The sequence below is a fragment of the Rhagoletis zephyria genome, unplaced genomic scaffold (assembly GCF_001687245.7).
Source record: "Rhagoletis zephyria isolate East Lansing unplaced genomic scaffold, Rhagoletis_zephyria_1.1 Rzeph_scaffold_02628, whole genome shotgun sequence".
Classification (NCBI taxonomy): domain Eukaryota; kingdom Metazoa; phylum Arthropoda; class Insecta; order Diptera; family Tephritidae; genus Rhagoletis; species Rhagoletis zephyria.
In genome coordinates, this window is record NW_016159712.1 from 18340 (window position 1) to 40320 (window position 21981).

Consider the following 21981-nt stretch of genomic DNA (forward strand, 5'->3'; position numbering starts at 1 on the left):
GATATCCCTTCGCCAAGGGCAGGTTTACCATCGAAGCCGAATGACTCTCCAATAGTTATGGTGGGCATCTGGATAAACTATATTAAAATTGTTTGCATCACTGGAAATACCGTTTTTTAATTCTTCTTACAAAATTTGTATTTTTTGTAAAATGTTAAAAACACATTTTCGTGCTATAGAGTGGGCTGTGGTTTAGCTATTTATTTCTTCAACCTAAGTACCAAATCTGTGTTTATTATTTATTGGAATTTATATGGAGGTAAATGCACAACACCGTCAGCTAAAAAAATTATAGAAAATCACCAGTAATTTTTAGCGACTGCAAACTTGCACTTTACTGGACTAAAATTGAAGGGGCTACAATACAGTACCCCCGAAAATTTTCTAAATATTCCGAATGAAGAAGTTTGAAACTTTGCCAACTTTTTAAGTTCCTTTCTTTGTGTCTTTTTGAATTGTAGTGTAAACCATGGCCCACAGCTGTATCCAGCCAGCAAGAAAATGTACAATTTACGAACATTATGTTTTACGAGGGATTCTCGATCGGCGAAAAGTTAGAGAAAGACTCGTAAACGATAAAACAACAAAAAGTAAATGAACGAGGCTTGTAGTAATTTGTCAGCACAAGAAACAATTTTTATTCTGTTGGAAATTTTTCTTAAACCACAATATTTGACAATATATAATATTCGCATACGAATGCGCTCTCGATCCGTTTACGACTGTTCACAGGCGCTCGACAATTTCAAGCGAAAAAGTACTCGAAAACGAATCGTAAACGACTATCATAAACGACTTTTTAGCCCGTTTTTCTTCGAGAAAATATCCAGTTACGAGCTCGTTTACGATGATTTTGCTGGCGGGTTTTGTACATACATAGTATGTAGCTCTGTGTACGTTTTTTAATGTACATATTTGATACGTAATTTGCATTTAATTTGTTTGCACTTCTACCTAGTGCTAAAAATAGTCTTGATTGTAAGTGTTGTGCACATATTCAAGGAGCGCTTCAAGTACAAAGAAAGACAAACAAAATCAGCATACATACATACGTACATCATTGCCCTTTCTGTAGGTCTTATGGTAAATAAGACTCCGGATGAAAACGACACGTGTATTTAAGTTTAAGGGCCGGTTGCTCAAAGCCTGGTTGACACTAATCACCGGTTAAACATCGTTATCGACGTTACCGACACCATGTTATTTGCATGGAGCCGAAAACGTCGATAACGATGTTAATCGGTGATTAGTGTCAATCAGGCTTTGAGCAACCGGCCCTTAGGGTCGGCTGTTCAATGTCTGGTTATCACTACTTGCCGGTTAGACATCATTATCGACAATTTCGACATCATGCGTATAACATGTGATCGTTGTATCTAACCGGAGCTTCTACCTCCGATTTGTGCTAATCAGACATTGAACAACCGGCCCTTAGGCCCTTAGGACCGGTTGTTCAATGTCTGATTAGCACAAATCGGAGGTAGAAGCTCCGGTTAGATACAACGACTGCTTTATCGATCACATGTTATACGCATGATGTCGAAATTGTCGATAATGATGTCTAATGGGCAAGTAGTGATAACCAGACATTGAACAACCGGCCCTAAGACTCTTCCGATTAAAATTAGGCAGTCGTTCAGAAACCTCACGAGAGAGATTTTTTAAATCTCTTGAATTTGATTGTAGAGATTTCTTGGAAGGTCTGCCGGGTATCCCTTGGATAGACCGCAGAGAGGCTGAGGGTCATTCAGGCTTCATTTGCTTCGCATTCATTTCGCGAGTTCCTTCTTTGTACAGTATACTTTGGCAACTTTCTATTAGCCTAGACACCATTTTATACGAGTCCAAGGTTCAAAATGTCACCTGGCTGACATGATTTTTATAGGGGCTCTAAGGACATCTCGAATATCGGTCGGTATGTGTTCATATAGGCAAATAGTTTTAGTTATAATACTTGTTTAGTATCATGTCTTTTGATCCTAAACCACTAATTTTTCTGATATGAACCATTTAGAATAAGGATGCATTCCAAAACGCTAGAAAGACAAAGCACCAGTCTCATTTATTTCGAAACCCTACTAAAAGAAAGTCTAACTTAGAAAAACACTAGACATTAGAAACCCATCTGAATTCAACATTACAATATGATTAGTTATCTAAATAAGGGTGAGAGCCGACTCATGTGGAAAAACTTAAGGAGGTAGTCAATAACACGGAGGTCAAAGAAAATATTGGAGAAGTGATAGTAAATAACACCAACTACCTAGACAGCTTTGAAATTGCGAAAAACTTAAACAATTTTTTTGGGCACAGCATACATGCCAATACAGAGTGTGTAAACTATGACTATGCAAATTGGGGCAAACAACCTACAATCTGAAGGTATTATTAAGGACTCTGCTGATTATATGGGATATTTCTATGCCCTACTAATAAATAAGAGTATCCAAACAGGATCAGTGTCGGAGAATGGAAAATTTCGTCAATAGTGCCCATTAAGAAAGTTAAAAAAGGGTTAAAGCGCAGGAACTTAGGTCCATCAATACTCTCCCTAGTTTGGAAAACATGCTAGAAACCGTTGTGAAAAACCAGCTACAGTACTATGTGGAATCCAATAAAATACTCATAAAACAATCTGGATTCAGAGCTAAACATTTTTGTGAGACTACGTTGAATCTGGTGCTATCTCAATGGAAAGAAGATCTTTATTGATCTTAAAAGAGCATTTGAATCAATTGATAGGGTCCAAATGTTGGATAAGCTAAAATACATTGGTATAAAAACAGAGCTTGACTGGTTTAGAAGCTTTCTATGTAATCGTAGGCAACAACCAATAGTTTATTCAAAGATGTCTAGTAAGATAGCCGTAGACATCGGCTTACCACTGGGCTCAGTTTTGGCACCCCTACTCTTTAATATATATAAACGATATAAAAAGTTCCCTCCAATATTATAAATTAAAACTCTTTGCGAGTGATGAGTTCTGTCCCACTTCTCCGGCAACATAGAAAAGAGAATTGTGAGTAGTAAGGGTTATAATCCCTAAGCGTGGCCGAAGGTCGCCTACGCAGAAAGAAGTTCTGTCCCACTTCTCCGGCAACATAGAAAGGAGAATTGTGAGTAGTAAGGGTTATAATCCCTAAGCGTGGCCGAAGGTCGCCTACGCAGAAAGAAGTTCTGTCCCACTTCTCCGGCAACATAGAAAGGAGAATTGTGAGTAGTAAGGGTTATAATCCCTAAGCGTGGCCGAAGGTCGCCTACGCAGAAAGAAGGTCTGCCCCACTTCTCCGGCAACACATAATCCACGTAATTTTATCGTATATCTACGGTAATTTTCACCGTGGATCTACGGTAAAAGTTACCGTGACACGTGTGTGTAGACACTGCATAAAACATTGACGTACAGGTCAATAGTAGAACCCCACTTTATATACTGCCCTACGATTTTCTTCCTAGCGGGTGACTCGCATATAGATAAGGTGCAAAAAATGCAGAGCCGAGCGATGAGATTCATCCTCAACAAACCGTACGACACACCAACAAGATGAATGCTTGAAACTTTGAATTGGTTAAGCGTGAAGCAACAGGTTTTTAACACGCTATGAAATTTGTAAACAATATTAAGAAGGGCAACCTGCCGGATTATCTTAACGATAATCTCCGATATACATATAAATGTGACCCATATATATTTGTTTAGAGAGATTAACAGCTTCAGACTCCCGAAGTATAGAACTGAAGTGGACAAGAAAAATATTTTATATAAAGGCTTAAAGTGCTGTAATGAATTACCAGAGGCTATAAAAAATTGTGAAACTTGGCCTTTCCGACCGCCTAGTGTACATTAAAAACCAAAGATAATAAAAAATAAATGGGCGGATTGGAAGCTAGGCCTTTCCAACCGTCACGAAAGCGCGACTGGGCGGATCGGAAACTCGGCCTTTTCGACCACCCAGGAGATATCAATATACGGAGAAACCGAAAAAGTATAGCGCGGATTGGAAACTTGGCCTTTCCAACCGGTTAGCTAGCCTCCGGCCAATGGCATGCTTTTATATTAATATAAAAGTTTTGCAGTGATAAAAACAAATTTATTTAAAATTTCCGTAGAGTATATCATAGTTAATATTTAAGTTTTAAGTCTTAATCTAATTTTAAGAACGCTAAATCTTTGTTATAAGTCTAAATAAATAAATAAACTAGATTAATAGATACTTTCCCAATGAACATACATAAATACATTAATATCGCTTATTTACTACAATAGTGTAAACATAAAAATACAAATATTTAGCTAAGTATGCAGAACTTAATGCTAAAAGCCTGATTATGACAACTTAACTTAACGGAACTTAGAAATTAAAAATCAAAATGAAACAGATTTGGACGTGGCATAAGCAACATGCATTTTTAAGTGAGATCCTGCAAGTTATGTTATTATTATGTAATAAATTACTTACATATCCAACTCTTGGTATCACTGACATTTTATTCCGAAATTCAGTGTCTGGGTATGACTTTTTGCACTATTCGACTATGTACTTAGATTACAGTTGTAGTCTCAAAATCAGTACGTGGAACCAAAAAAATTAAAATTGTAGAGTTCATCACTTGCTTAGTATTGGACGGGCATCACTGAAATCATCCGATTTAGTAGATACATTTTCACAATCCACATTTCCCTTCATATTTGCAAAATATGTATAAAACAGGCATAAAAACAATAACCTAATGAACGATTTGCAAATGCATTCAATTGTATGTAAAATAGATTCCCCTCGTATGCACGCAAGCTTATGTATATACACAGATATGTATACAGCTGGTTTTGCTAAATATTTACTCTGCACACTTCTTCAAAATAAATTTGGATTTATTTTCTTAAAAATATTTGCGCTGTTTATCTATTATTTAGCTTCAAACAAGCTTGAAGCTTGTCCACCGACACCAGTTGCTTCAACTTATTTTGTTTTGTTTTTGTTACTATCCGTCACCCACGATTAGGAATGGGTAACACTGCGCTGCACGAAGCAATTGCGCTAACACCGTAACTGGAGTTGCCACGTCAACAGCAATATATGAAAGCGTTAGCGCCATTTACACCAGAAACACGAGACGCGCATAATTCGCTCTTATTCTTTGAAAAATTACATGTGCTAAAGCTAAAAAAATCGCGCTATGGTTACCCACGACGGAGCTAGGAATGTTCGATATTTTAGAAAGTATCGATATCATGAATCGATTGGGCCCTGTCACACGGTCAGTATTTATTGACGTGATCCAAGTATCGCGATATTTATTGACGGTGTAGCATGAACGAAAGACACAAAATCATGATTCAATAATACAAGGTTAGATAATTATTGACAGCTGCGGTTTGACACTCCCTTACAAAAGGTTGCATTTACGAAGGACAGAGAAAGGGCAAGAATGCAATCCCTTGTTGCGAAAATGGTAGTCGAAATTTACTCAAAGTAGGCAATTAGTAGTGAAATTCCTTTCGTAAATTCTAATGTATTTGCAGGAAATCTGGCATTTTAAACGAAATGTTGAACGTAATATTGATATATCTACGTGAATTACGTAATTTATATGCTATTTAGCCGTATAATAACTGCAAAATGACTCAAAATTAAAATAAGACTACTATGAGATTGATGTAAACATCCAATGCTTAGGTTTTCATCAGTTAAATATGCTTCATATGCATATACAAATAAACATATTGCACAAAAGCTTATACTTTTATTTCACGCCCAAGCTACACTGTTTCCATGTAAATTTGCAAAGAAGCAACACGTTCCCACTGCTAAGGGAGCGGTGCGAGAGAGACAACTGTCAGTTTATCGAACCTTGTATTATTGAATCATGCACAAAATCACGTAAGAACAAGAGAGTGAAAAAAGTCGATTTTTTTAGCGGGTTCTACGCCATCTTGTCTCACTGGAAAACGAGCGAAAAGTAAACAAAGAAAAGAAAACAACGAAGACCAAAATTAGCCAAAATTATTGTCAGCCACTTTAAACGCACAATTTAGGTAAAATGATGCAACAAAATGCTTTAAAATGTGTTGTCATGTTGAATTAACTCTTCTTTACTTGAATAAAAGTGTAAAATAGTGGTGCTTGTGATGTAAACAAACGCTCAGCTGACGAACCCGCTTTCGCAAACTTTTTTCTTAAAACCAGTTACAAATACAACGTCGCGTTCTTACGTGATCTTGTATTTTTGGTTCATGGAAGGACAGCTTGAACCAAAAATACAAGATCACCTAATCAAAGAAGCAAGAAAAAAGTATATTTCTGAGTGTTTTTGACATCTGCCTAAGAATGAAAACAAACAAAGAAAACGAAAAAGGCGCGGTGATTGAGTGCGATTAAATTGGTATTTATTATAAAATATACAAAGTGAAACTTGATGACAATTAGCAAAAAAAGTTCATAAAATATGGTTTTCATGATTGAAAGTGTTTTACAATCGCATATCATTACCACGGGTCGATTTTTCAATGCCAACGTTCTGGCCACAAACGTGCACCCACTTTTCAAGCAAATTTACGCCTTTTGGCAAACCAAACATACGCACAAACTTGTTCCGATCACACAGCACTTTATTTTATATCATAAATATGTAATAAACCAAAATTTATAATTAAAATCGCTGCAGAAAACACATTCAATCGCTAAAAAATCACTACGAAGAGGTAGAAGACGGTGTAAACAAATCCGAAAAACGTCAAAAACGGTACGAAAACTTTTTTCTGAAAATCGATTACAAATACCACGATGGCTGATTAGGTGATCTGTAGTCGTTGGTTCATGGAAGGACAGTATGAATTACAACAAACACATCATTTCAACGTTCTCATTTCAATGGCCAAATATGCATCACCATTGAATTCGCCTTGAATGCAGCGATAAGCAGCGCCAAATAGATATATAAAAGATTCATCGATATTTTTGATCGATAACAATCACTGTGAAAGTACTCGATACAACACAATTCGCCATACACCATGCAGATATTTATTAGAAATTTAAAATTTTAAGAATTTTAACATAAATTGTTTATCTTCTTCCATGAAAACTATTCAAATATGACGAAGTTTCACCGTACACAACACACATGATTCAACAATTAATGGTTTACTCAATAGTCTAGGTTCAGGCGGAGAAACTTTTGTCGCGACAACTCGTTACTTGTAGGAGAGGGGCAGACGAGGAAAGGGGAGGGACACCGAGTTGCTCGTGCTCGGGCAACACCAAGGCGAAAAACTCAGCTGTCGCCCCAACACCACCTTGTTTAATACACCTTGGGCAACACGCTTTGTGCTCTCGTTCGTCTGAGTAATTCTAATTGGCCGTTCACGGCTGACAACAACAATTGTGTACAAAAGAATTTCTCTGTGTGAACGTGAAGGGCAACACCAAAAGAGAAATTGCCGAAAATGGGCGTGTTTGAATCGGTAACAAAGTTCTGTGGGGAACGCTGGTGAATGATATTTTTACTATGGTGAGACAGTTTTGCCAATCTGCTGTGTGAAATGAAATCTTTTTTGACACATCTCATCTTTATTTTCAAATCTCTAGCAAAAGTTTACTTCCTTCTATGTGCCACCGTGATCACTTTTCTCTGCTATATTAAGCAATTTTAATATATGTATTTCAACTTAATATTTGTTTAAAAATACCTTTACAAACCTCTTTTCGTTGCTAGCGTCAATTTTTGTTTTTTATTTTTACATTGGGCATTTCTCTTCTTCTTCGCAAATAATCGATAAAACTAGTCTAGACACCGAAAAGTTATCTGTTTAATCTGTGATTATTTTATAATTACAGATTACCGAGGGCGAATTTTATATGATTAAAAATAAACGATATTGTACGTTACTAATTCTTTTCGTTTATTACTTCAGCAGTTCGGTACAATACAGAGAGAAAACGGTTCAGTTCACTTCGGCGATAATACACTAAAGTGGTTTAGTAATTACAGACAAAACAACAAACGAACGACACTATCGATAGTGGCAATAAAAGGCAAACCATCGATACTATCGATAGTGCCATCGATATTTTTCCATCGCTACTGTTGATATCTAATTATAAACTATTTTTTTGGTAAATACACGTAATTCTTACAAAATTGTTGTTTAGTAAAGTTGTAATAAAATGCCTATTGATGCACGAGAATTAATGGAGGCAATTTCTATAATTGCCAATCAGCGCAATGTACGAGTGACCGCGAAACAGGCTGGAAAAGGAGCTATGGGTATGTGTAGTATTTGGATGCTAATAAGGGATTTCATTATACTAGAAAAATTTGCGCCATACATTTTTTGTTTTAGTTTGTGCAGCGAGTGCTTTTGCAGGGGGATTATTGCTTGGTCCTTTAGGTTTAGTTGTTGGTAGTACCGCCGGTGGCTTGATGGCATATAAAATGACTAGTGGTAAGTTGGAACTTTTCTTCGTATACCATCCGCTTAAATAAAGTTTAATTGTTAGATGAATCATATGTATAATTTAAACACAATAAGCGCGTGCTGATAAGCTACCCAACTTTCTTAAATAAGTGGACTTTAATCTTTAATTTTTTTCTTGTTGAAGGCACCTTCCGACCGTTAGCTGATGTATTGTTAAATGATTTAACGGATCGACAACAAGAGCAGTTAGTGCGACGTGTCAACAATGCAGTTGCTCAATTCGAAATATCCGATTTGGCACTATTGCTGCCGTTGATAATGAACAACGCAAGCATTCAACAAGCAGTTTTGAAGACGGCGATTTCGTTTGTATCAAATGAGCTAAACCTGCAAATAATCGACTGACCTTTAGGTATTATATGGGTTGCTAGGGAACATTTAACGCAATTGGGCACAATATTTCTAAAAAGCTGTTTGTATATAACATTACTTGCTTTTTATTCATGCGTATTGTTCTTAGTTTTTGTTTATGTTAATGTATTCAAAGGTTAAGACGCAAAAATATTAACGCGAACAGTAAGCATAAAGTAATTTTCATTTTTTATTAAAAGTAAGATTAAAATAAACTGAGATTAAAATTAAAAGAACTTTTTTCATTCGAGAGAGAAATTTCTTATAATTATGTTTAAATTAACTGCAGTTGTCTGAGAGTCTAAAGATTATAACGAGGAATTAAAAAATGGTCTTCCCCCAAGAGCTTACAAGAGTAGAGTAACATTTAATTCAGGTTTTAACTTTTTTTATTAGCTACATATGTCTATATCTGCGTTTTATATGATATACATACATATACACAATTCAATACAGTTTTCAACAGTTACAAATTAGCAGTGGAGTTTTGAGTAAGAATAATTAGGTGTAAAAATATAATGGCTATGTTTATTGCAAGCTTAACCTACTCACATAGTATGCATGTATGAGTTTAATCTTAATATATATTTTTAATACATTATGTTAATCGATACGCTCCTTAAATACTCTTTAATCCCAATCGACATTGACCTGATCCCAATCGGAGACGAATGGTTGATCGATCATTTCAATCATTACACCACAAAAATAACAATCAGCAGCAACCATATTCTCGATTTCGGTTTTTATTTCAGCGCGTTGAATTTGCACAACTGCTGCGTCGTTATCCATTGGCATACTTTGAGTCAATAGTGTTTCCAGTTGTTGTTTAAGCGTGGCTAGTTGGTGACTTTGATCTCTGCTTAATGTAGGTAAAATTTGTTTTTCTATACAATCACTATGAAATTTGTGACCACAGACAAAAACGAAGAATGGCTTTACTAAGAGAAATGTTTCGCAAAGGTTGCAAGTCTCTTGCGCGTTTATACGAATACTACGCGCACGACAATTTTGCAAGTCTTTGAGCACACGCATGGCTTGTTTGTCACACTCATCCATTTCGTGTTTAAGTTCAAGAATTTTTTGGTTGTAATCCTAGGTAATAAAAAAAAAATTAGATACAATTATAAATTAAAACTTCAAGATTCCTCACTCTTAGCGCCTCGCAAATTGCTTCTTTAAAATCATCAATCTTTTCGAAATCGGAGAAAAAGGGCAGTAAATCTTCAATACGCAGCAATTCACATTCTTTTAGAAGATCTAATGCTTTTTTGACATCATTGGTACCTTGTATTTCATGTTGCGCTAAAAAGGATTAAAAAAAAATGATTTGTATTCCTTTTAAACTTGATATATTTCCTTACCAATAACCAGCCACATCTTTTCGCGGTCCTCCTCTAATTGTGGTTTCGAAGCCGTTTCCTTTGCCAGTTTTAAATCAAAAGTTAGTGCTAACTCCACCGCGGCAGCCCACATTTCATTCAAACACATTAGAAAAACCGTCGCCACATCTACATGGAAATGCTGACACTGCAACATCGCATAATTTATTTCGTAGTGAATCAGACTCAAGTCTTGTCCCTCATTCTCTAGGTATATTATTACTTTTGAGGGCTTATATTTGGCATACAAATGTATAATGTAATTATGCACGGTTTCATGAGTTTCACCCAACTTGTATATCGCATATTCCAGATACCTTATGATTTCTTCTATATGTTTTTCACTTTCTTGTATTATCAGCGTCGGTATGAGCTCTTTTATATCTAATTTTCGTCCCTGTGACATAAGTGTTGCTATTGTTTCATGAGGCACATATTCCATCAGTATAGGACAATACTTGTAATACAATTCTAGGTTATCTTGCTGAGTCAATGTGTGCAGCGCATCTTTAAATTTATTCACGCCAATTTGCTGGTCTATCACTTCCTCGTAATCACCATTCGCTATAGCGAATTGTGAGATATTATGTACATCAGCATGTTCTTTCAATAGATTACGTATGGCTTCTTTATTTTGGCGAGCACAATCGGCTACACGTGCAGCCTGCATAAACTCGTCAAATTCACTTTGCCATTCAGCGCGCTCCTGTGCACTACGCCGAGGGTAATTGATTTGCGTTAAATAAAGATCTATAAGCCATACTACCAACACCGATATCGTATCTGGATCGTTACCCACCATCGCTAAACGCTTTTTAACGTAGCGTATGATCGGCCTCTTATTTTCTAGTTTCATAAATTTTAAACTGATTTGCTCAAAATGTTTTGTTGTTTCCGCATAGAAATCTGCGGCTACATTATAATCACCTTTTTCAAAAGCTGCGTCTGCTTTTTTGGTTAGTACAGTGTCTAAATGTTCTGGCTGCTCAGCGGCGTATATTTCAGCCAAGTCATACTGACCCTTTTCTAAATATATACGCCAAATATCACGTTGTTCGTCTGTAATTTTAAAGTTGAAAAACATTTTATCCGTGTAAACATAAATAGTGCCAGTAAAGGGATCACGCATAAGACCAAGTAGTTTTCCCATTTGCTCATGGAAAAACTCTTCATACACCACTTTTTCGTTTAGTAGGCAAATGCCGGTGATGTGATCCGAATAGAATAAAAGTGCATGATATTCGGTTAGAGCTAGAGCTCGTGGAGCATTTTGCCGCCGCTCTTCGTAGGATAGATGTTTGTATTGCTTGTAATCCAAGCTGATAAGATTGTCACCGAGTAAAACATTGGTAGAACGCTCTTCGGTGGATATCTAAAAGTTGTTACATTTTTTTTTTTAATAAATAAGAACATAAACATACATTAAACTTTACCTCTCCGAAGCGTATACCGCTACCACACAACCAGGCCCATTGTTTGGGCAGCTTTTCATTTGGCTCTCCGTACAGCTGCAGCACCGAATAACTCAATTCAGTTTCAACCATCTCGGCACCATGAATTTGTTGCCCATTTACATAATTGGCAAAAATGAACTGTAGAGATCTATCATCAGATTTACAATTCTCTTGGAATGTGTAAATGCAATCAGGTGCAGTTGCAATGACCATAAATCTGTTTGTATTGGGTAGGCGTAATAACTCCAATCCCGTTATGGGATACTTTGTACGTCCCAAACCCAAGTCGTACACCTACAAATAATTTGTGGTAAGTAATTGACAGAAAAAAGTACATGCATACATATTACTTGTTTTCGATACAGGGGAGACAAACCATCTTGCACCAGTTCCGTTTCGAAAATCAGACCCCTACTGGTACCCAGCAATATTGGTCCCGTAGAGGATTCCGTGCCCATATAACGGTTAAATGCGACCGATGTAATTTCATGATCTTTGAACTTTTCCACACGCCTCACTTTTGGCCCATTCGCATGTATATAAAGAAAGTCTGCCGATAGACCGGGCGTCTGCGGAACCAATGGTATAAGTGTATGGTGTCCAGTATAATCGAGGAATACTTTTGATATAGCGTAACCCGCTAAATACTTCTCCAATGCAATTTCTATCAAAAAAATATATAAATAATGTAAGTGGCATAAGTTGATATCATATGGTGAACATATAGTTCTGTTTACATACCGCCTGGAGGCAGCGCTCTAGGCAAAAAGAAACGTAATAATATAGTTTGCTGCGTATCCAGCACACAAATTAACCATCTCTTATTTACAGCTGCATGCATTAAGTTTCCTTTGTAGTTCGATGGTATACGCAACGTTATTTGGCGTTTGCTGAAAATGGGCGTCTCCAGTTTATCATAATCTGTTGTGCCAGCAGCAGGACAGTCTGCAGTTTTGCCATCTACCACAGGTAGGAACTTTGCACTTGGCTTATATTGCATCCAGCTGTTATCTTCATCAAAAGAAGACATTGTTTTGCTTCACTTTAAATTAATTAAACTATGCACAAAGGAATTGAACAATTTTCATCGAAATTACAAATTATCTATTAATTCCGCTGCACATATACATATGTACATATATCTTTTTTGCAAACAGCTGTTTTGCTAAAATACAGTGTTGCCACAATCCGGGGTAAAATTATTTTGAAAAAAGGGGGATATTAAGGTACACATAAGTGGGATGTATTCCCACTTTTGATAAGATGTTAACAGTTGCCAATAGATGGCGCCTGATATTACAAAAAATTGTTTAGCCCTGTTTTCGTATTGTAGCGAAAGTGCGCAACAGGGGCGTGCTTTCTCTTTTGCTGTAGTGCGTTTTTTGATTGGATGAAAAGAGAAGGAACGCCCCTGTTGCGCACTTTCGCTACAATTATAACGAGTTGCCCCTTCTTTCTTTCTACGTTCTTTCGCTCTATTAGCGGTAGCCCCTGGAAGCGTGCAGCCTCGACGGGGTCTGTCCATAGGGTCACGGGCGTTAGTGAGGTGGGATTCACAGGGCATACGAAGAGATGCTGTGAGTCATGAGTCGACTCTCCGCATGTCGGGCATTCGTTAAGAACATCCTCCGAGTCTCCCGAGGCAGACGAAGTTCTGTCTCGTCCACGTCTGGTGGTTGTGTGCCCAGAACGGCATTCACAGGTCGGGACTCGAGACTGCCTCTCTGTGAATGCCGTTCAAGGCCTGTCTATAAGCCGTTAGGTCCAGAGGTTGTTTGATGAACCTCTGGACCTCGTCCGTCAGTTCGTGGAGATGCCTCCTGACATGCCTGGGCGAGGGCTCTTCTGCAAGGAGTTGTCTGTTTGGGTGACCACGTCTGTGGCTCCCAACCAAAAACTGCGTGCAGAGCATTGTGTTATGCTCCTTAACAGGGAGCATGTGGGCCTCGTCATGCAGGTGGTGTTGCGGCGAAATCAAAAGGCATCCTGTCGCTGCCCTGAGTGCAGTGTTCTGGCAAATCTGAAGCTTCATCCACTGCGGCATAGTTTAGAACCGGCCGGCCAATTGCCTTGTACGTTGCTAGCAACGTTCCTTTGTCTTTGCCCCAGGTGCTGCCGGCTAGCGACTTGGAGGCCCTTGTTGCGGCTTTGTACTCTGTTGCCAATTGCGGTTGTATGGACCGAGAAGGAGAGCAGACTATCGAAGGTTACTCCGAGTACCTTCGGGTTATTCTTCGTCGAAATTGGTGTATCATCGACGTGAAGTCTGGACTCCTTGGTCCAGGTGGTAAAAAGTATGGCTGAGGATTTTGTAGGGGGGAGGGTTAGACTCCGTGCAGTGAAGAAGCGAGAAAGCTCGGCGTAATACCCGTTTACTTTCGAGCACAAGTGATCAATTGCATTTTAAGACGCTATGATGGAACAATCGTCAGCATAAGAGGCTATCGAGACTCCCTCTGGTGGTTGAGGGAGCTTTGAAATGTTAAAGTTAAACAGTAATGGGGAAAGGACACCACCGTGTGGAGCCCCCTGTTTTATTTTCCTAGGTTTGCTCGATTTGTCTCTAAAAGCTACTGACGATTGATGACCCCTCAGATAATTCGCCGACCACCGCTGTCGAAAACAAGAGGGAGGTTTTGGCAGTTTGTGCGGCTGCTCACTTGACGTTTGGCTTAATCCTGCGGAGGATGCAAAATGAACTGCCGGCTAAAATAGCTCGTGCATCGCTCCGGGTCCGACGAAGCGTGGTCACAAAAGTCTATTTCAACTCTGTCGTCATGTTTCATCGGGTTGGACAATGACCTTACGGTTGATCAAAGCTTACTCACACCAGAGGCGAAGTTGCAGGCCTTCAGATGCTCTTCCCATTTCTTCCGCTTATGCACAAGTTGCCGAATTTACGAGTTGAGATCCCTGATACGGGGATTTACGGGATTGGCTTGACGAAGGTTGCCGCGCTCATCGGCTAGGACAGCCGCTTCAGCAGGAAAATTCGGACGGGGGTTCGAGATGCATCCCGCTGGGACGAAGCGGGCTGTAGCAGTAGTTATAACCCTGCGGAATTTACGCTCACCTACGTGAACGTTGGTTGGTGTGGGTAGTGCAGTGAAGGCGCTTTTAGTAACATCTGCGAAGCCTTTCCAATCAGCTTTAGAAAAGTTGGCATAGTGATCCGCGGAAGCAAAGTCAGCTGGTTCATCGATCGAGATGATTATGGGCAGATGGTCTGATGCTAAAGTCAGCATAGGTCACCATGATATGCTGTTTATCAGACCAGCACTGACTATTGTTAGGTCTGGAGGGCTGCAGCAGCTGCCCATAATCCTGGTGGGTGCGTCGTCGTTCAACTACTATACGGTTTTCACCTCTGAGCAGCGCACCTATTTCAGGGTGATATCCTGCAGGGCAGCTAGTGGCAGGGGATATATATACGTTAAATATTTCGAGTTCGACATCGCCTGCCGGATAGCAATACCCTGACCCAAACGGAGTTAGGTCGCCGAAACAACAGCCGCTGGTCGGGTAAAACCAGAGTCATTCCGGTACGTAGACCGTCTGTCGTGGGAATGTTTTTAGTGTTCGTTGTGTTCTTTGCTTTCTTTACTTTTCATTCGTTTTCTTGCGAAACATGATGGCGTAGAACCCGCTCAAAAAATCGACTTTTTCACTCTCTTGTTCTTGCGTGATCTTGTTTCGTTCGTTCATGGCATTATCCAGTTAAAACCAGTAAAAGTTTTACTCGTTGAGTATTTTCGATGCATCGATGTTTCTCCGACATCCCTACAGCAACAGATACACATAAGTGGTCTGTATTCGCGCCGCTATTGATAAGATGTCAACAGTTGACAATGGATAATATTACAAAGAAAGTTTTAGCCCTGTTTTCATACGTATTATCCAGTAAAAACCAGTACAACTTTTCCTGGCGTTTTCGTCAATGATAAATTTAAGCAATTTATCCCTTTACCACTTTAGATGAAGACCCCTATTATAAAACGAGAAATCCGATAAAAAATGTACCTCGGTCTATGTTGTAGTTTACAAATGAACTCATATACTAGTACAAGCTCAAAAGTGATGAAGGCTGCCTCTCTTTGATTTCGAGTTCAAAAGAAATTGCGAGCATATTGTATTAGCAATAAAGAAATATTACATCTATGCAGCGTTGCCATAAGTCAAGATTTATCTTGAAAATTAAGATTTTTTGGGCTCTTTTTTATTAAAAATCTTCAAAAGAAGATTTTTTAAAAATCAAAATTTTACACTGAAAATATTTTCAAAATAAAGATTTTTGTGTATGATGTAACATATTTAGGGCCGGTTACTCAATGTCTGGTTAACACTAATCTGCGGTTAAGCATAGTTATCGACGTTACCGACACCGTGTTATATGCATGGAGTCGAAAGAGTCGATAACCGATGTTTACCCGCAGATTAGTGTTAACCAGACATTGAGTAACCGGCCCTTAATTTTTAAGTTAAAATTCTTAACTTATTTATATTATCCTTGCTACATCATTGTAAGCAGCAAATTAAGGATGAAGAAAAATGAAATACGAAATCCCCTACAATATTATCTGCCTTCTTCTCTCGCTCAGTAAAACATATACTCTAGTGCAGAGCTAGAGACTGGAGGAAAAGAACAAACGGTCTTTTGTATCCCCTCTAAACTGCCATTTAAGAAACATTTGCTGATGGGTCTACATGGATAAATGTATAACGAGAAAAAAGGGGCGGTAAGATTTATAAAACAACTTCTATGTAAAAATACCCAAATAAAAAATCGAATTAAAAAGCTCAAAATTGTTATGGAACTTTGTGTTATGGTTTTTGATAGATAACGAGCTATTCTTTCATAAAAAAAAAACAAGTACAGTGGTCGTCCAGTATAACGAATGCCTAAATAACGAACGCTCCAAATAACGAATGCCTTTTTTAATTGTATTGATTACTCTAAATAACGAACGGCTGAAAAAAGGAGTATTCTATATAACGAATGCTTGTTTACTTTGTGCGCTTGAATGACATGATTTTGCATGATTTTTACGTACGATGAATTACCATCGGTTCAAAAGAATAACTTCTTACAAGTGGTCGCGTTTATTGACCTGGAAAAATACCTCCGTCGCGTACAAGTTTGTTATTTATTAGGTGATAAAATAAAATAAAAAAACACAATTTAAGGGAAATTGGAATATGGGGCTCATATGTAATATATAGACTGATTTTATTGAATTGTCATAATAAAATTTCAGTTCGATATAGCGTATGAACACAAACATTATATCTTTCGTTATACTGGACGACCACTGTAATTTTGAAACAAAACAAACACAAGCGACTTCAATTCTCATATAAAAATTGATCGTCAATTTCTTCATGACCCAATGACCGTATCAAAACCAAATTAGTATGCGACCACCCTTGAGGTACCACCTTTCCGATAAAAAGGAATTATCGAAATCAGTTGAAGTAGGCCAAAGTTATGCGGTAACATACATTAATAAAAAACATATTCGCACGAATTGATAAACTCCTAATTTTTTGAAGTCGGTTAAAATTTCCAAAATGTCGCGTCCCTATTTATATGTTAACTGTGCACAAAATGTTGTATGCAACAAGACAATATGCATTTTAAGTTTAAGTTGTTATAAAAAAGACTTTATAACTTGAAATTGGTAATTTTTTCAACCAACATAATAAGGGCTATTTACAGCCGTAAAGACAATCTCGAATTTAGTGTTTATTTTTAAGTATTTTTAAATGAAGATTTTTTGGGATCGAAAAGTTTTTCTTTAGCTTTAAAATCTTAGTTTGAAGATTTTTTTGGAAAAAAATTAAAATTTTTAGGAGACTTTCTCTGGCAACACTGCATATATGCGTCCGAGGCTTTTCCACCAAGGCATCATCGTCCAAGCGTACGACAAGTCTAAACCATGTCATTGTAACAGCACGAACAGGATGATAGATTTTGGGTAGAATATCTCTTTCGAAAGCCGCCAGAGCCTTCTCAATTTTGTTCGATACCGTCGATGCCTTTGTGTCACGGTAGAGGTCTAACATTAAGAATGCTACCAAATCACGTAGACACACTGTTCGAAAAGCGGCATTTGTCTTCAAGTTAATATGGTTATGGGCTATGAGGTTACACGCCCAATTTGGATGGTATTTTATTAACACAGTTACTGGCAACACTGCGCTGGTGCAGTTGCGAGAGAGAAATGTCAAAACGCGAGCAAGAATGGAAGAAGAAGAAGAAATTTAGCAAGAAAAACGTAAACAAGTTCCACAAGAGTGACGTCATACTAACAGCGATTCTGTCAAATTCACTGAGAGGTGAATAGCAGTACCGAGATGGGTGCCCCTTCTGTTCTTTACAGCGTGGGTCTAATCTATATGTAACCATGGGTTGAATATCGCTACTAACAAATTCATTATAGTGAGCAGTTACATACATACCTATGCTAATTTTAATTTTTAACGAGCCGATGTGCTTAAAACTCAATTGGGAAACCGATTAATAAGTATGCCCTAACACATTCAAGATTTGTATCAACGTTTATACTGCTTTTGTACATAAATATTTAATACCCGCCTCTAGGTGACGTAATTATCCAAAGTCTGGGCACTCATTCGAGACTAAATATTTGAATGTACATATCTGCATGTGTATTAGAGTGGGCTGAAAATCCGCTTTTTTAAAATTTTGATTGGAATTTTTTGGTCAATATCCTAGGCTCGCCCACGTCCATTTAAGTTCTATATGCTCAATAAATAAAAATTAATAAATAAATTATTTAATACATTTTTTTACTAAAATTGCAATAATCTTCTAAAGTATTAGTCCTACATAATTTGGTATATGGTAATTTTTTGTAGAGAATCGAAGTTAGCTAAGAAAAATTTTTTTAGTTCTTGAAATTTGATGGGCTTGGGCGAGCCTAGGATATTGACAAAAAATTTTCACACTTCACACAGATATTTTTTTAGAGTATAATGAACCATATTTTTGATATTACCAATCAAAATTCTAAAAAAGTGGATTTTCGGCCCACGCTAATGTATATATATGTGTGTATGTATTTACATATGTATTGTTGTTAAACTTTAATAGGAAAAATTTTTGGGAGATGCAAAAAAAAGATGCTATCAGGCACTCGTGATTGCAAATTGCAGGTACATAATACAAATTATATATACTTACTAATATTCACAATGCATTTACTAATTAAATCAAACTAATATTTTGACTCATACATACACCATACCCGTATTTAAATCCGACTATGGCATTCAGACTTGCATACATATTGCACACAAATATATACATACCTCTGTACATTAGACCGTTATAAAAAAAACACTTCGCCGTAAAGCCCTGAGTCTGAAATATTTTTGCGAGGCAATTTCGAAATATTGTTTAGGGTTCACCCTATCGTCATATCTTCGAATTTACAAACGGATCTCAAAGAGTTATATATCGATGTTCTTATTTAGGGAGAACATTTTTTTGTTCCAAAATTAATTGACCTCAAATACGCCGTTCTAGTATTATTTAGTGCTTACTTACCAGATCTCATTTCTAAATTAAAGCTCACCAAAACCTATTAAATTTTTGCTAAGTTCCGCTGGCATGGCCTTGTCATTCGGCGCCCCAACTCGGCCAATTCGCTAAGGCGGTTACAGCCGCAAATAAGGAGAAGTATTTCGATTATTCCAATAGAACTTAAAAAAAATTTATATTGAACAAAGTATGTAGGTGTTACCAAAAAATAATTTTTGATTTCGAAATTGTCTTGCCAAAATACTTTTTACTTAGGGCTGTACGTCGAAATTTGTTTGTTTGCTTATAAGGTGGTACGGTCTAATGTAAATGTAACAAGCAAATTGTGTTACGTATACGCAGCGGGTGCTAACTACAGAGTACATTAATATTATAGTATGCAAACCAAAACCAATAATTTAAATGAAAATAAAATTAAAAATGACAAAAAAATTTAAACTGAACAAAATTGTCACATTTATTTGTATCTACCTAAGTATGTGCTTAAATTTGTAGGCAAATTCGCTGCCAAGAGAGATTTTCATGCCGCTGAATAAAATTTCAAAGTGAAATAAAATTCAGATGATCGACAAAAGTGCGGGCGAATAAATGAGTTTAATATGTACAGATTTTAAGTTAAGCAAAAAAAAAATGCACAGGAAAGCAAACTAAAAAATAATTAGAACTGTAGCCACATTGCGGTTGGAAATTAACCAGAGACTAAGCGACAAGTAATTATTATTTAATATTATTTTTTTTATCGAGTACTGGAAAATAATAATGTCTTATTACACATTAGGTTGTAATAATTTTTTAAGATGTTAAATGTTTTAAAGTATATTAATTTTCAAGGGCAAATCGAGTATGCCAAATTCAGCAGAAATAATTTATTTTCATCAGAGGCATATTTTGCTATATTTTTAGAGTATAACTTAATCAAAGCGTATTGACACAACATTTTTTCTGAAGCAATATTTTGTTGTAATTTTCCGCAAAAAATGGACTTACGAATTATTTTTCTCGTGCTTTCTTTATCATTTCGCAGGTCAAGACTTCGCCTATAAATATCAAAAAACATCGGTTTTTACTAAATATACTCATAACTTTTTTCCCAATATGAGGCAAAAACCAAAAAATACTTTGCCATTAAAACTTGATAATTTTAAATGTGAAGAATGCACGATTTTGTAATTAATTAATTAATTAATTTTCCCTATTATGAGGGACTCTCATAATAACAATTATTTTGTTGTACACACATATATATATATATATATCGTTTTTCATTATTTATGTACATTACAAAAAACTCCTTAAAAAGTCAAGCCAAGTGAAACCAAAAAATAAATGTATTGTAAAATCAATGAACTTGCTATGATTCGTCCTAATGCATAAAATGGCTATGATTCGTCCTAATGCATATGGCGAAATGCATAGTATTCGCGGTAATTACTCAGCAAAAATTTACATTTATCATTCATTTCCACGCTAACATAAAAATATTATTTTTTGATGGCGGGATCGTTCTGATTTTAACACGAAAAATTTCTCGGTTCAGCGGTAACATTAATGAAATGTGAATGGATGAAACTTGCTTTTACGTTCTATAAAAAAGGGTTAAGAAAATCAAAGAGAGCTAGTTTGCAGAACAAGTGCGACGAAATCAGCAACCACTCAAAAAACCTAAACCGACTAGCTTCAGCCAGTGTTGCCGTATTTACTACGAACGAAGTTTTTCACTTTACTTTTACGGCCAACATTCTGCACTTCCTCTGTGACAAAATAGCTTCGATTTTATGCGACCAGAATTCACCAACAAATGTTTTGATTTTACTATTACATATTTTTAGTAGATACATATGTACATTAGACTGCATCACTCCCCATACAAACAAAAAATCTGTACTGTTTTTCCGTTCGAACTATAAAATCTATTATATTTTAAGGCGTCCACCAAAATATTTCGGAAAAATATTAAGATTTAAGCGAGCTGGGCCGATTTGTAGATACCGCCAAAAATGGAGTTTTTTTGTGAATAAAAATAGTTTCTTGAAGATGCTTTTTGAAAAAATCCCCTCAAATGACAGAACGGTTTAAGCTTAAAAAATTTGCATAAAATTATTTAAAAAAAATTTTTTAAAAATTTGAACGGAATCGTAATAATGAGATTTTTGATGTTGTTTTTTTTTTTTTACTTTTTTCAAAGAAAAAAGTATAAGAAAAACTTGAATAACTGAACCTACACTCTTCCGATTTAGACTTGTGAGGTATCATTGGAAAGGTATTTTCTCACCTTTTTTATATCTGTAAATGTAATGTATGTAAACAAGCTCATTCAAAGGATGAAAGGAAAGGTAGGATGAACGAACATCATTCAAAGTTGAATTAAGATGTGTTGGTATTTGAAAAAAAAAAAAAAAATTGGGACACGAATGACTTTTTTTTGCACATAAATAAAAATAGTGGAAATATACCTTTCTGCCGAGATCCCATAAGTCTACATCAGAGTAGTTTTGACCCAGTTGTTTAAGTTTTTCGTAAATCATTCTTTGAAAAAAGAAAAAAAAAACATCAAAAATCTCATTATTACGATTCCGATGAAGAGTTTTTAAATTTTTTTATGCAGATTTTTTAAGCCTAATCTTTTTTATCATCTGAAGGGACTTCTTTCAAAAAGTTCTTCAAGAAACTATTTTTATTCATACAAAATTCCATTTTTGGAGATATTTTCAAATCGGTTCAGCTCGCTTAGATCTTAATATTTTATACATT

At 36.6% G+C, this 21981-nt stretch overlaps 3 protein-coding genes across 3 annotated transcripts in view; 1 reads left to right on the forward strand and 2 right to left on the reverse strand.

Moving 5' to 3' along the window:
- The window catches only part of hfw (leucine-rich repeat domain-containing protein hfw), a 20528-nt gene extending 15411 nt beyond the window's left edge, over positions 1-5117 (reverse strand). Inside the window, exon 1 of the mRNA XM_017621896.1 lies at positions 4461-5117. Coding sequence (XP_017477385.1) covers positions 4461-4487 — 27 coding nt within the window. The 5' untranslated portion in view covers positions 4488-5117. The remainder of the gene's footprint in view (positions 1-4460) is intronic.
- Positions 5118-7915: 2798 nt separating this feature from the next.
- On the forward strand, positions 7916-9064 carry LOC108367310 (protein C19orf12 homolog). The gene is made up of 3 exons (XM_017621902.1): positions 7916-8268; positions 8345-8446; positions 8604-9064. The coding sequence occupies exons 1-3, from the start codon at positions 8169-8171 to the stop codon at positions 8822-8824; spliced, it is 423 nt and encodes a 140-aa protein (XP_017477391.1). The 5' UTR covers positions 7916-8168; the 3' UTR covers positions 8825-9064.
- Positions 9065-9247: 183 nt separating this feature from the next.
- On the reverse strand, positions 9248-12714 carry dor (vacuolar protein sorting-associated protein 18 dor). The gene is made up of 6 exons (XM_017621900.1): positions 12408-12714; positions 12017-12330; positions 11646-11960; positions 10195-11584; positions 9984-10135; positions 9248-9925 (listed from the first exon to the last, which is right to left on the reverse strand). Exons 1-6 carry the CDS (start codon positions 12694-12696, stop codon positions 9461-9463), a joined length of 2925 nt encoding a protein of 974 aa, XP_017477389.1. The 5' UTR covers positions 12697-12714; the 3' UTR covers positions 9248-9460.
- Between the last annotated feature and the right edge of the window lie 9267 nt (positions 12715-21981).